The sequence below is a fragment of the Hemitrygon akajei genome, chromosome 27 (genome assembly GCF_048418815.1).
Source record: "Hemitrygon akajei chromosome 27, sHemAka1.3, whole genome shotgun sequence".
NCBI lineage: Eukaryota > Metazoa > Chordata > Chondrichthyes > Myliobatiformes > Dasyatidae > Hemitrygon > Hemitrygon akajei.
In genome coordinates, this window is record NC_133150.1 from 49,191,888 (window position 1) to 49,207,395 (window position 15,508).

Genomic DNA, 15,508 nt, shown 5'->3' on the forward strand with positions numbered 1-15,508 from the left:
GCGGATTCCGCGAGCGGCTTTGGATCCGAGCGAAATCTGCTTTTAAGTTAAAGGTATCAATAACTTTTCCTGGTAGGCTGCAGTATATATATTTTTTACCAGTCGTTAGGAGATATTGGAATGTTGTTCAGTAAAGAAGTATACGCAACGTATATTTAAAAGTAGCCGCGTACGGGCACGGTTCGAAAAAAAGCATTTGCAATATGTATTTGTTTTTGTTACCATATGGATTTAATTAAAAGTTAAAAAAATCCTCACGTGTAATATCTTTCTGTGTAAATATCTCATATTACAACGTGGGACACCTGCGGCCGAAAATCCGGTGCGGCCTAAAATCCGGTGCGGCCTTTACATTTAAAAAAATGATTTTATTTCTAAAATTAGTGCCAGCGGCTTAAAATCAGGTGCGCTCTGTAGTCCGGAATCTACGGTACTTTGCCTTTTCATGATCTCATACATTATTTCTCTTTTTGTGCTTGCTCTGTTCATGACATCCTTGTTAGATAGTTGTTTAGTCCATGATATTCTTTGCATCCTCCTCAAAAACCACATCTCTGCTGCTTCAATTCGTTTCCTCATGTTACTAGATATTGTCCAACATTTTGAGCCATATTACACAACTGGGTAACCACAACATTTCAGTACTCTGAGGCGGGTTTTCATGCCTAGTTTAGTGTTGGTCAGTATACTCTTCATTCTCGTAAAGGTATCTTTTACCATCCCTATTCTTCTTTTGATGTCCATGTCGCACCTGCCATCTGATGTCACCCAGCTTCCTAAGTAGCAGAAGTTCTGTACTTGTTTTATGTCTTCCCCGTTTATTCTCAGCCTGCAGATAGGTTTCTCCTTCTTAGATATCACCATACGTTCTGTCCTTTTGCAATTGATAGATACAGGTTTCCCCCTGCTATCCAAAGGTAGAGCGTTCCTCTGAAACCGTTTGTAAGCTGAAATGTCGTAAAGCAAAGAAGCAATTACCATTAATTTATATGGGAAAATTTTTTGAGCATTCCCAGCCGCAAAAAATAACCTACCAAATCATTCCAAATAACACATAAAACCTAAAATAACACAAACATATAGTAAAGGCAGGAATGATATGATAAATATACAGCCTATATAAAGTAGAAATATTGTATGTACGATGTAGTTTCACTTATCAGAATAGGGAAGACAGCGAGCCAAAATTGATTTGGAGAAAAAGAAATCACGTACACGCCTGCGCACACAACTCCCCACACGAGGCTTCACAGTCATGGTAGTCTTTCTCAGGGTAAACACACGTATAAAGCAGACATCTTTTTTTTCGTAAAAGTGAAAATCCGCTTTGGTTAGCGAAAACGGGTACTAATGTAGGTCTTTTGTAACAGCGAGCTGTCGTAAAGTGAATGTTCGAAAAATGGCAGCCACCTGTAGACCCATTTTTGCACTTTCTTCAACAATTGTATCAATTAAGTTTTGTAGTTCTTCCTCCGCACTTGCAATTAACAGTGTCATCCACATATCTGAAATTATTGATGTTTTCATCGCCAACATTGATTCCCAAGATGTCTTATTATTTTGTAATATTGACTGTACACGTTAAACAAATCAGGGGAGAAAACACATCCTTGTCTACGCCTCTCTTAATTTTCATAAACTGACTCACTTCTCCATCTATTCTTACAGTGGCAATATTCTTTCTTGCCTGACAAAAAACAAGAAAGGAGACCCTGAGAGTGGAGAGGCACATTCCAATCAGATGAAGCCCCTTGCAGCTGTTGAAGGGGCAAAGTAATACACTTTTTTTTTTTAAAAAGGTATTGATTTTATATCTCCATCAGTGATTGGGGAAAAATTTAATCATTTAAAAGTACTTGTTCAAAGAAGGTTAGTCAGTGTAGAGCTAGAAGTCTGATCATCATCATTATCATTATGTAGCAACTGTCGATCGTGGTCTTTGACTATGATTGTTCTTGGCAAAGTTTTTCTCAGAAGTGGTTTGCCACTGCTGCCTTCTGGTCAGTGTTTTTACAAGATAGGTGGCCGCAGCCATTATTATCAGTACTCTTCAGAGATTCTCTGCCTGGTGTCAGTATTTGCAGAACCAGGACTTGTGATCTGCACCAGCTGCTTATACGATCATACACTCCCTGCATGTGACACTGATCAGGGTCTAGGAAGGTGTTACACCTTGCTTAATGGTGACCTGCAAGCTAGTGGAAAGGAGGGAGCACCTTGCACCTCCTTTGTGAGATACTGATCACCTTCCTGCTGGTCAGGAAGAGAATTTAATCCAGAGGTTGAGGATAGTACACTAGAGCCAATGCCTCAAGGCGACAGGAAACATTCTGATGTGCTGAGGTCTGGGGTCCTTTTTTATATTTAAAAAAACATTTGGAGTTGTGAAAGTGAAATATTGCCAGTACTGGAAAACCTTTTCTGATGCACATAAAGATAGACTGGTGGGTCCTCGTGCAGGATTCCCTAAAGGTTAACTTGCAGGTTGAGTATGTAGTGAAGAAGGCAAATGCAGTGTTAGCATTCAATTCAAGAGGACTAGTATATTAAAACAAGGATGTATGCTGATGCTTCAAGGTATTGATCAGACTGCTCTTGCAGTGCTATGAGCAGTTTTGCACCCTTTATCTGAGAAAGGACGTGCTGGCATTGGAGAAGATCCAGATGTAGTTCACAAGAATGATCCTGGGATTAAAAGGATTAACATATGGAGAGCGTTTGGTGGCTATAGGCCTGTACTCGCTGGAGTTTAGAAGATTAAGGAGGGATCTTATCAAATTGCCACAGGTGACAGTACAGGCTAAGTTGTTTGGTGTATTTTAAGAGGAGGTTGATAGGTTCTTGATTAGTAAGGGTGTCAAAGGCAGGAAAATAGGATTGAGGGGATAATAAATCATCCACAATCACATGGCGGAGTAGATTCGATGGGCTGAATAATCTAATTCTCCCTTTTATGGTTAATTTCCTTGGAATGAAGAAGATGGAGAGAATATTTGATTGAATTGCACAAAATGACATTGGGTCGGGGTAGAGTGGCCAATCGGCCAAGCATAAAGGGGGAGACAAAGGAAAACCAGTTTCATTGAAAGGGTGGTAGTGACCAGGAGGGGTAATAGGGCAGAAGCACCTGCCGTACCTAAACAGGACTTGGATATATATGTGAGGAAGTGTATCCTGAAGTGATGTGAGCTCAGTGTTGGAAGGTGGGTTTACACTGGGAAGCCCTTTCTGGCACAGACTCAGTAGCAAAGTAGCCTTTCTCTGGCTCAAGTCGCAGGCAACATAAGGTGGTTACGAACTGGATAATTAGTTAGAAGTTTAGATGATGGAACAATAGCTATGCCAACCATGATACTAATCTAATGCCATCTGCCTGCACATGGCCCATATCCTTCCATTCCCTGTCTGCTCATGTGACTAAATGCCTCTTAAACATTGTATCTATTGTATCTGCTCCTACCACCACTCATGGAAATGGGTTTCAGCACCTACCATTGTGTGTATTTAAACAAAATACTTGCCACTCCATCAGAGTCAGGTTTAATATCACCAACGTCCAGTCGGAAATTTGTTGTTATGCTCCAGTAGTACAATACAGTACATGATGATAAAAAACTGTAAATGACAGTAACTATATGTGTGGGGAAAAGACTTGCCATCCACCTCATCTATGCCTCTCACAATTCTATAACTCACCCCTCATTTTCTTGTGTCCTAAGGAATGAAGTCCTCACCAACTTCAGGATTTCACAGATTACATTAAACTTAACTCTTGAGACTGCAACTGTGGATTGTCATTGTTGAATTTCTGCTTTTTATTTCAAATAATTTATGTTTGCAGAGTTGATTTTTCTAGTGGAAAATGAGTGATATTACTCCTTAGCTTTACCAGTTTTAGTTGACTCTGTGACTTAGAACTTAGAACAGCACAGGAACAGGCCCTTTGGCTCACAATGTTGTGTTGAACCTATTAAATTAATAGTCAATGGTCAACTAAATTAATCCCTCCTGCCTGCACAATTTTGATATCCCTCCATTGTCCTCACATTCGTGTGCCTTCTAAACGTCTCTTAATAGTATCTGCCACTACCACCATCACAGGTAGCACATTCTAGGCACTCACCAGTGTGTTTTTAAATGAAACTTGTCCCACACACCTCCTTTGAAATGACTCTCTCACCCTAAATCAGAGGTTCACAACCTGGGGTCTATGGCATAAATGTATACTTTCTGGTATTAGACATTTCAACCCTGGGGAAAAGATGCTGTCTGTCTACTCTATTTTTGTCTCACATAATCTTATAAATCCCTATCAGAGCTCTGCTTAGACTTTTGAAAGCTACTTAACTAAACATACACAAAATACTGGTGGAATATAGTGTACCTGGACTTCCAGAAAGCTTTTGATAAAGTCCCACATAGGAGATTAGTGGGCAAAATTAGGGCACATGGTATTGGGGGCAGAGTACTGACATGGATTGAAAATTGGCTGGCTGACAGGAAACAAAGAATAGCGATTAACGGGTCCCTTTCGGAATGGCAGGCTGTGACCAGTGGGGTACCGCAAGGTTTGGTGCTGGGACTGCAGCTGTTTACAATATACATTAATGATTTAGATGAAGGGATTAAAAGTAACATTAGCAAATTTGCTGATGACACATAGCTGGGTGGCAGTGTGAAATGTCAGGAAGATGTTATGAGAATGCAGGGTGACTTGGACAGGTTGGGTAGGTGGGCAAATATATGGCAGATGCAGTTTAATGTCGATAAATGTGAGGTTATCCACTTTGGTGGCAAGAACAAGAAGGCAGATTACTACCTAAATGGAGTCAAGTTAGGAAAAGGGGAAGTACAATGAGATCTAGGTGTTCTTGTACATCAGTCAATGAAAGCAGGCATGCAGGTACAGCAGGCAGTGAAGAAAGCTAATGGCATGCTGGCCTTTATAACAAGAGGAATTGAGTATAGGAGTAAAGAGGTCCTTCTGCTGTACAGGGCCCTGGTGAGACCCCACCTGGAGTATTGTGTGGAGTTTTGGTCTCCAAATTTGAGGAAGGACATTCTTGCTATTGAGGGAGTGCAGCGTAAGTTCACAAGGTTAATTCCCGGAATGGCGGGACTGTCATATGTTGAAAGATTGGAGCGACTGGGCTTGTATACACTGGAATTTAGAAGGATAAGAGAGGATCTGATTGAGACATATAAGATTATTAAGGGATTGAACACGCTGGAGGCAGGAAGCATGTTCCCGCTGTTGGGTGAGTCCAGAACTAGAGGCCACAGTTTAAGAATAAGGGGTAGGCCATTTAGAACTGCGATGCGGAAAAACTTTTTCACCCAGAGAGTGGTGGATATGTGGAATGCTCTGCTCCAGAAGGCAGTGGAACCCAAGTCTCTGGATGCATTCAAGAGAGAGTTAGATAGAGCTCTTATAGATAGCGGAGTCAAGGGATATGGGGAGAGGGCAGGAATGGGGTACTGATTGTGTATGATCAGCCATGATCACAGTGAATGGTGGTGCTGGCTAGAAGGGCCAAATGGCCTACTCCTGCACCTATTGTCTATTAAATGCAGCAGGCCAGGCAGCATCTATTGGAAGAAGTACAGTGGACGTTTTGGCCTGAGACCCTTCATCAGGACTAACTGAACGAAGAGATAGTAAGAGATTTAAAAGTGGGAGGGGGAGTTCTGAAATGATAGGAGAAGACAGGAGGGGAGGGATGAAGTCTAGAACTGATAAGTTGATTGGCAAAAGGGATACACAGCTGGAGAAGGGAAAGGATCATGGGACAGGAGGCCTAGGGAGAAAGAAAGGGGGAGGGGAGCACCAGAGGGAGATGGATAGCAGGCTAGGAGTGATTGTGAGAGGGGCAGAGAGAGAAAAGGGGGGGGGGGTTTAATAAATAAGGGATGGGAGAAGAAGGGGATGGGGTATTAACAGAAGTTAGAGAAATCAATGTTCATGCCATCAGGTTGGAGGCTACCCAGACGGAATATAAGGTGTTGTTCCTCCAACCTGAGTGTGGCTTCATCTTGACAGTAGAGCAGGCCATGGATAGACATATCAGAATGGGACGTGGAATTAAAATGTGTGGCCACTGGGAGATCCTGCTTTCTCTGGCGGACAAGAGCATAGGTGTTCAGCGAAACAGTCTCCCAGTCTGCATCAGGTCTCACCAATATATAGAAGGCCACACTTGGAGCACTGGACACAGTATATCACACCAGCAGACTCGCAGGTGAAGTGCTGCCTCACCTGGAAGGACTGTCTGGGGCCTTGAATGGTGGTGAGGGAGGAAGTGTAAGGGCAGATGTAGCACTTGTTCCGCTTACAAGGGTAAGTGCTGGGAGGGAGATCGGTGGGAAGGGATGGGGGGGGAAATGGACAACGGAGTCGCGTAGGGAGCAATCCCTGCGGAAAGCAGAAAGGGGGGAGAGGGAAAGATGTGCTTGGTAGTGGGATCCCATTGGAGGTGGAGGAAATTATGGCGAATTATATGTTGGACCCGGAGGCTGGTGAGGTGGTAGGTGAGGACAAGGGGAACCCTATCCAGGGTGGGGTGAGAGCAGAGTTGATGGTGGAGGAAGGGAAGCCCCTTTCTTTTAAAAAAGGAAGACATCTTTGTCCTGGGATGAAAAACCTTATCCTGAGAGCAGATGTGGCAGAGACTGAGGAATTATGAGAAGGGGATGGCATTTTTGCAAGAGACAGGGTGGGAGTCAGGTAGCTGTGAGAGTCTAGGCTTATAGTACAAACCCCATTTCCAGAAAAGTTGGGATATTTTCCAAAATGCAATAAAGACAGAAATATGTTAATTCACGTGAACCTTGGTTTAACTGACAAAAGTACAAAGAAAAGATTTTCAATAGTTTTACTGACCAACTTAATTGTATTTTGTAAATATACACAAATTTAGAATTTGATGGCTGCAACACACTCAACAAAAGTAGGGACAGAGGCATGTTTACCATTGTGTTACATCACCTTTCCTTTTAATAACACTTTTTAATCGTTTTGGAACTAAGGATACTAATTGTAGTAGATTTGCAATTGGAAATTTTGTCCATTCTTGCTTGATATATGACTTCAGCTGCTCAACAGTCCATGGTCTCCGTTGTCTGATGCTCCTCTTCATGATGTGCCATACATTTTCAATAGGAGATAGATCTGGACTGGTAGCAGGCCAGCCAAGCACACACACACTGTGTCTACAAAGCCACGCTGTTGTAGCCCATGCAGAATGTGGTCTGGCATTGTCCTGCTGAAATAAGCATGGACGTCCCGGGAAGAGATGTCGCCTTGATGGCAACGTATGTCTCTCTAAAATCCTAATACACGCCTCAGAGTCAATGGTACCTTCACATACATGCAGCTCAGCCATGCGGTGGGCACTGATGCACCCCCATACCATCACAGATGCTGGCTTTTGCACCTTTCGCTGATAACAATCAGGATGGTCATTTTCATCTTTGGCATGGAGAACTCGACGCCCGGTTTTTCCGAAAACTAGCTGAAATGTGGACTCATCTGACCACAGCACACAGTTCCACGGTCTTTCAGTCCATCTGAGATGAGCTCGAGCCCAGAGAACTCGCTGGCGTTTCTGTATAGAGTTGATGTATGGCTTCCTCCTTGCGTAATACAGTTTCAAGTTGGATTTCTGGATGCAGCGACGGACTGTGTTAAGTGACAATGGTTTTCCGAAGTACTCCCGAGCCCAGGTGGCTATAATTGTCACAGTAGCATGACGGTTTCTTAGGCAGTGCCGCCTGAGGGCTCGAAGATCACGCGCATTCAACAGTGGTTTCCGACCTTGCCCTTTACGCACTAAGATGTCTCTGAATTCTCTGAATCTTTTCACAATATTATGTACTGTAGATGTTGAAAGACCTAAATTCTCTGCAATCTTGCGTTGGGAAATGTTCCTTTTGAACTGACTAACAATTCTCTCACGAATTTTGGCACAAAGGGGTGAGCCACGACCCATCCGTGCTTGCAAAGTCTGAGCCTTTGATGGACGCTACTTTTATACCCAGTCATGATACCTCACCTGCTACCAATTAGCCTGCTTAATGTGGAGTCTTCCAAACCGGTGTTACTTGAATATCCTGTGCACTTTTCAATCTTATTTTAACTCTGTCCCAACTTTTGTTGAGTGTGTTGCAGCCATCAAATTCTAAATTTGTGTATATTTACAAAATACAATTAAGTTGGTCAGTAAAACTATTGAAAATCTTTTCTTTGTAGTTTTGTCAGTTAAATAAAGGTTTACGTGAATTAACATATCACAGATTTTTGTTTTTATTGCATTTTGGAAAATATCCCAACTTTTCTGGAAATGGGGTTTGTAGATATCAGTAGATATCTGCAAGATGGCGGCGCGACGCAGCGCGCAGCGGCCACTTTGGAATATCTGTAATCTGTCATGTAGGATGCCATGTACAATCCTGATTTGATGGAGGTGGACATGTGAAGCACGGAGGAACATCTGGTGAAACTTTTGAAATGCCTGTTTCGCTGCCGCTGCTACTGTGCGATCGGAAAAATCTCCGGGAGGAAGGCCCCAAATCCTCGGCTTTGCCTGTTGCTTGGCGGCCGGTGCCGAGGTCAAAGCGCTTGGCAGAGATGGTGCTCGGTGTCAGAGGCTCGAGGTTTTCGGACGGACTCGGAGTTGGCTGCGGTCGGGCCTCGCATGAGTCCTGTATCAGCAAGCTGTGGCGCTGGAGGTTCATGGCAGGAAGAGTTTTTCTTCCTTCTACCGTCTGCGTGAGATGATAGGCTGTTGGGACTTTGAAACTTTCTTTTAAACTGTGCCATGGACTGCTCTTTATCAGATTACGGTATTGCTTAGATAGATAGATAGATAGATACTTTATTCATCCCCATGGGGAAATTCAACTTTTTTTCCAATGTCCCATACACTTGTTGTAGCAAAACTACTTACATACAATACTTAACTCAGTAAAAAAAAATATGATATGCATCTAAATCACTATCTCAAAAAGCATTAATAATAGCTTTTAAAAAGTTCTTAAGTCCTGGCGGTAGAATTGTAAAGCCTAATGGCATTGGGGAGTATTGACCTCTTCATCCTGTCTGAGGAGCATTGCATCGATAGTAACCTGTCGCTGAAACTGCTTCTCTGTCTCTGGATGGTGCTATGTAGAGGATGTTCAGAGTTATCCATAATTGACCGTAGCCTACTCAGCGCCCTTCGCTCAGCTACCGATGTTAAACTCTCCAGTACTTTGCCCAAGACAGAGCCCGCCTTCCTTACCAGCTTATTAAGACGTGAGGCCTCCCTCTTCTTAATGCTTCCTCCCCAACACGCCACCACAAAGAAGAGGGCGCTCTCCACAACTGACCTATAGAACATCTTCAGCATCTCACTACAGACATTGAATGACGCCAACCTTCTTAGGAAGTACAGTCGACTCTGTGCCTTCCTGCACAAGGCATCTGTGTTGGCAGTCCAGTCTAGCTTCTCGTCTAACTGTACTCCCAGATACTTGTAGGTCTTAACCTGCTCCACACATTCTCCATTAATGATCACTGGCTCCATATGAGGCCTAGATCTCCTAAAGTCCACCACCATCTCCTTGGTCTTGGTGATATTGAGACGCAGGTAGTTTGAGTTGCACCATATCACACTTTGCACTGTTGAAACTATGTGTTATAATTATGTGGTCTTTGTCAGTTAGTCTTTTATCAATTATGCTATTGTCTGCACTGTTGAAACTATATGTTAACTATAACTATATGTAACTATGTGGTTTTGTGTAGGTCTTGTAGCTTTAGTTTTATTTGATGGGTTTTTAGTTCCTTTCCGGGGAACATGCTAAGACGGTAGCGCATTATCGATACACAGCAGCCTCTCCGGACTCTGGATTGGAGATTACCAAACGTTATGTGGTTTTTCTTGTGTGGTCTGTTTTGTGCTTTTTCGTGATATCATTCTGGAGAACATTGTCTCATTTTTTAACTGCATTGTATTTGTGGTTTATAAATGACAATAAACTGAATTTGAATCTGAATCTGAATAAGCCGTCTCCAGAGATAGAGACAGAAAGATCAAGAAAGGGGAGAGGGGTGTTGGAAATGGACCAGGTAAATTTGAGGGTAGGGTGAAAGTTGGAGGCAAAGTTAATAAAGTCAACGAGCGCAGCATGGGTACAGGAAACGGCATCAATATAGCCGTTGATGTAGCGAAGGAAAAGTGGGGGTCGGATACCAGTATAGGCTTGGAACATGGACTGTTCCACAAAAGCCAACAAAAAGGCAGGCATAGCTGGGACCCATATGGGTGCCCATGGCTACACCTTTGGTTTGGAGGAAGTGGGAGGAGCCAAAGGAGAAGTTATTAAGAGTAAGGGCTAATTCCGCTAGATGGAGGAGAGTGGTGGTAGAAGGGAACTGGTTAGGACTGGAATCCAAAAAGAAGTGGAGAGCTTTGAGATCTTCCTGGTGGGGGGGTAGAGGTATATAGGGACTGGACATCCATGGTGAAAATTAAATAGTGGGGGCCAGGGAACTTAAAATCATTGAAAAAATTCAAAGTGTGAGAAGTGTTATGAACATAGGTGGGAAGGGATTGAACAAGGGGGATAAAACAGTGTTGAGGTATGCAGAAATGAGTTCGGTGGGGCAGGAGCAAGCTGAAACAGTGGGTCTGTCTACCTGGACAGGCATATTTGTGGATATTGGGTAAGAGGTAGAAATGGGAAGTACAGAGTGTGGGAGCTGTGAGGATGGTGGCAGTGGATGGGAGATCCCCAGAGCTGATAAGGTTGGTGATGGTGTGGGAGACAATGGCCTGGTGCTCCTTAGTGGAGTCACACATTATCTTCCAGTGATGCCTGCACTGAAGAAGTATAAATCTTTTCTTCAGGAGTTTCGTGAAACCCTCTCTCACTGCTCCCCATCTATAATTTCTATGGCCCTTCAACTTTTCGACCACATTTGACCCAGACCCGTTACTATAGCCAGCTCTTAGGTATCCCTCCCCCTCCTGTCTTCTCCTATCATTTTGGATCTCCCCCTCCCCCTCCCACTTTCAAATCTCTTACTATCTCTTCTTTCAGTTAGTCCTGGCGAAGGGTCTCGGCCCGAAACGTCGACTGTACTTCTTCCCATAACTGGTGCCTGGCCTGCTGCGTTCCACCAGCATTTTGTGTTGCTTGAATTTCCAGCATCTGCAGATCTTTTTGTGTTTGCATTCTTAACTACCGTAGATTCCGGATTTTAAGCCGCTACTTTTTTCCCACATTTTGAACAGCTTTGAACTCTGCGGCCTTTAATACGGAGCGGCTAATACATGGTTTTTTTTCATGCCGCCAAAAACATTTTGCCTCGTAACAGTAGACCAATAAAATTGATGAGTAGTTCACAGAGGTCCAATGAAACTGTACGATAAATCAAGCGCACTTTCACAATTAAATTATTGTAAATCAGTCATTTGTACTCACCCTCATCAACATGGAAAACACTCGAAGAAAAGCATTGTGCTGCCTTTATGGCAGTTATTTAGTTTATAATATTTTTGCTTAGTAATTCATTTGTTAGTTAAAGTTAGAACTGTTTTAACTATATTTGTTTTCTGTACTACATCGCGGGATGCTATGACGTCACACCCGGTTTCGCCACGTCTTGTGGGATACCGGTTTGCGATAAACGGGAAGGAGGGGGGCGAGCGGCGGAGTGAAAACGCTGCTTTTAAGTTAAAGGCGATTAATAACTTTTCCTGGTAGGCTGCAGTATATATATTTTTTACCAGTCGTTAGGAGATATTGGAATGTTGTTCAGTAAAGAAGTATACGCAACGTATATTTAAAAGTAGCCGCGTTACAGGCACGGTTCGAAAAAAAGCATTTGCAATATGTATTTGTTTATGTTACCATACGGATTTAATTAAAAGTTAAAAAATCCTCACGTGTAATATCTTTCTGTGTAAATATCTCATATTACAACGTGGGACACCTGCGGCCGAAAATCCGGTGCGGCCGAAAATCCGGTGCGGCCTGTACAAGTAAAAAATTGATTTTATTTCTAAAATTAGAGCCAGCGGCTTTTAATCAGGTGCGCTCTGTAGTCCGGAATCTACGGTAAACTCTTTCTACACTACATTACAGACTATTAATTTTTTTTCTTTCCTTCTACAGATCAGTACTATGAAGTTATCATTTTGAATTTGGTTCATCATGGCAGAGGTGTGGAACTGGAGCTTCTCCTGCTGTGTCGAACAAGTGTATCCCGTATAGACATTCGGTTAAGCAAATCCTGCTAAATCCTCTGCATTTCCCTAATGGTGCTTTTGAAAAAAAAAAGATGAGGACACACAGTCATTGAAACTCAGTTGAACTTGTGTGCCAGCTCACGAAGTTGCTAAGCAGCAGAACAAATGGAAATGTTCCCATTCTTGCAAAGGAATGTTTATGAAACTTCAGATCAGTTGCAAAGAAATTACAACAAAGATCATCTTTTTATTTTGTAATATTTCCCTGAAAACATTTCCCATTTGGAAGCTAAGGAGTACCTGATCCCAGTATCTGCTGGAGGATCCAAGTTGTATGATTGTTTCATGGTATTTCTAAATTAATAATTGATCAGGGTTTTTCCAGGAGAAGATAATTATTGGGTTTGTTTGAGTGCTATTTAATATTTAAATCTGATGTTTTGATTTGTGAGTGCTTTTGAAATCAGCAAAACCAGTGCCAGAGTATTCTTGTTCAGAGGGTCTCAGTTTGTTCCAACAACCTGTTTTAAACATCTGGACAGATGATTGTGACATTGGTAATAAACCACTTTACTGAGGTTAATTACATTTTGTTCGAAACCATTCCACCATCGAAGATGCAAAAAAAAAACAAGTGCTTCAAAAGAAGTCAACTTGTGTTTTAAAAACTTAATTAGAACTTCTGATTAATTTCACTGAAGTCCTGCACAGCAGAAATGTAACTTGCTCTTTGCTAATTTAGCTCAAAAGGTAGATTTGTTTCTCTTTCCTGTGTGCTGCTTTCAGGATGCTCCTGGCAAAGCATTGTTAATCTTTATACCTCTTCTAAAGCTGGGGTAGGATTACCCCTCCAAAGGCATGCAGTTCTGAACAACGCAAGCAAGTAGGTGGTTGCTTGAGGGGTGCAACTGAACTGCTCTCCTTTGCAGAAAAGGCCAGAATCTTCCCATGTCACCCGATGTGAGACCACCATTCTTACTTAAACCCTTCACCCCTACTGGGACCTAGGCCTCTGACAGCTGCTCACCAGAGTCCTCTGTCCTGCGCACGTCTTTCTAATTGTCCCCAGGTATGGCCCGTCTTCTAGGCGAAGATCCTTGCTCTCCCAGGGATGAGGCCTTTGTAGCTTCTGGTGGTGTTTCTGTTGCTCTGGGCTTTTATGGGAAGGGGTTGCTAGGGATTTGTAGAAGCTGAGGGTCAGAGAGAATTGAAGATGAAGAGTTGTGAGGAAGCTGGAACAGAGTAGGAGTTTAGAGGCAAAGCTTGAGACACAACTAAACATCCAATAAGGGAAGACCTGCCGGGAAGATGGTTGAAGCCAGACTAGACATTACACTAAGCTGGAGGGAAAATTTCAGATGAAACCAGAGCTTGGGTGAGAAGTCCTGTCGATTTTAGTTGTTGAGCGGATGGGAGTCACACAGATAACAAGAGCAAGGAAGTTTTGTCCATAGTGGATTAAGGATCTCGTTTATTGTGCAAATAGTGCACATTGTGGCCTTACTTATTTAGAAGTTCCAAGGTGCAATAGAATTGCTCTTGGCTTGTGATTTAATTTTTCACTTTATAATTTTAAATGAAATAAAGTGCTAAAGAATTCTTGCACTTAAGTTACAGTATTGTCACCTTACACCTAAAATTTGGTGTTTTTGTTATATGCCCGATGATATTTATTAGTAAAATCATGGTTGAGGTTACCATATACTTCTGAATGTACGCAACACATCTGTTCTTGAAGTTCACGGTCCCAGTGGGAAAGATATAGTATGCATCCTGTATCCGCTGTTGTTACAACATTTTTGTTTTTGATGGGCAGGGCTCATCCTGTTGCTCTTCTTCACTTTGGGATATGGTGTTCACTTGTTTATTTTGCAGTGCTTATCAAGGTCATGTATATTATAAAATAGACCTAATGTCAAAGACTTAGTAAGTTCTGAATCTCAAACTACCACCCAGTTGTCAGTTTAACTTTTAAAGTACAGTGAAAGTTGATTAACTTGTTTTTGTCTAAATGAGCCTGTTCAACTTTAGATCTAATGTCTAAGCATTAAATATAGTTTCCAAGTGCTGTTATCTCAACTGTTCACGTTAATAAAATCATTGCACTAATTAATTTCTCTCTCTCTTCCACCTTATCTGCTGCCCAATGATTACCTTTGTTGCAGGCTGTTCATTTGAACAATAAACCAGTCGTCACTGTTCTAATTGGGATCTCACCCTTATGGGGCCAGATCCTAGAAACCTTCACTGTTGAAAGTGTCTAGCTCGAATTCAGAGGATTACAATGCCAGTTCATTGGCTCTAATGGGCAACAAGATGTCATCGGAGAAGGGTGTCAGCCGGAACCATTGACTATTCACTCTCTTCCCTAGTGCTGCCTGACCTGCTGAGTTCTTCCAGCATCTTTATAGTACATGCCCTCTAAACCAGGCAGCATCCTGGTAAATCTCTACTGACCCTCTCTGAAGTCTCCACATCTTTCCTACAATGGGATTATCAGAAATTAAATCAATGCTCTAGATGTATCCTAATAAGGACTCTAAATATTTACTTATTTGGGAATCTTTTAGCAATGGTTCTGTGGCCTCCCAAGCTGTATAGTTATTAAGCAAATAGTGGATGTTGTATACAAGTTGAGAGAACTTTAAAGGTGAGATGGGGAATCAGGTTTATTATTACCAACAGGTGTCATGAAGTTTGTTAGCAACAGCAGTTCAATGCAATATATAGTATAGAAGATAAAAATAAATACATAAATCAATTACAGAATATGCATATTGAATAAATTAAAAACATGCAAAAACAGAAATACTGTATATTTTTAAAAAGTGAGGCAGTGTCCAAGGGTTCAATGTCCATTTAAGAATCGGATGGCAGAAGGCAAGAAGCTGTTCTTGAATCGCTGAGTGTGTGCCTTCAGGCTTCTGAACCTCCTACCTGATGGTAATAGAAAAGGGCATGCCCTGGGTGCTGGAGATCCTTAATAATGGACATTTTCTGAGACATCGCTCCCTGATGATGTCATGGGTAATTTGTAGGGTAGTACCCAAGATGTAGCTAACTAGATTTACTACCCAATGCAGATTCTTTCGGTCCTGTGCAGTAGCCCCTCCCCCCATACCGAACAGTGATGCAGCCTGTCAAAATATTCTCCACGGTACATGAAGAAGAAAGTCTGAGAATCAGAACAGGAGTGATGCAGGAGCCATTTTGATTTTTTCTTCTCATCGGGGTTAAGAGAGGCGGGACTGTGCAGGCGTGTGACGTCGGGCAGT

At 42.3% G+C, this 15,508-nt stretch overlaps 1 protein-coding gene across 3 annotated transcripts in view; it reads left to right on the plus strand.

The window, feature by feature from the left end:
- LOC140717383 (membrane cofactor protein-like) overlaps nt 1-14,346 on the plus strand; it is a 57,303-nt gene extending 42,957 nt beyond the window's left edge. For 2 of the 3 annotated variants that reach the window (XM_073030915.1, XM_073030916.1), the window contains 2 exons: nt 1,669-1,799; nt 12,160-14,346. In XM_073030915.1, the coding sequence (XP_072887016.1) occupies nt 1,669-1,777 (109 nt within the window). In that variant the 3' untranslated portion in view covers nt 1,778-1,799; nt 12,160-14,346. The remainder of the gene's footprint in view (nt 1-1,668; nt 1,800-12,159) is intronic. The other variant, XM_073030917.1, reaches the window with a different exon arrangement.
- The last annotated feature ends 1,162 nt before the right edge of the window (nt 14,347-15,508 follow it).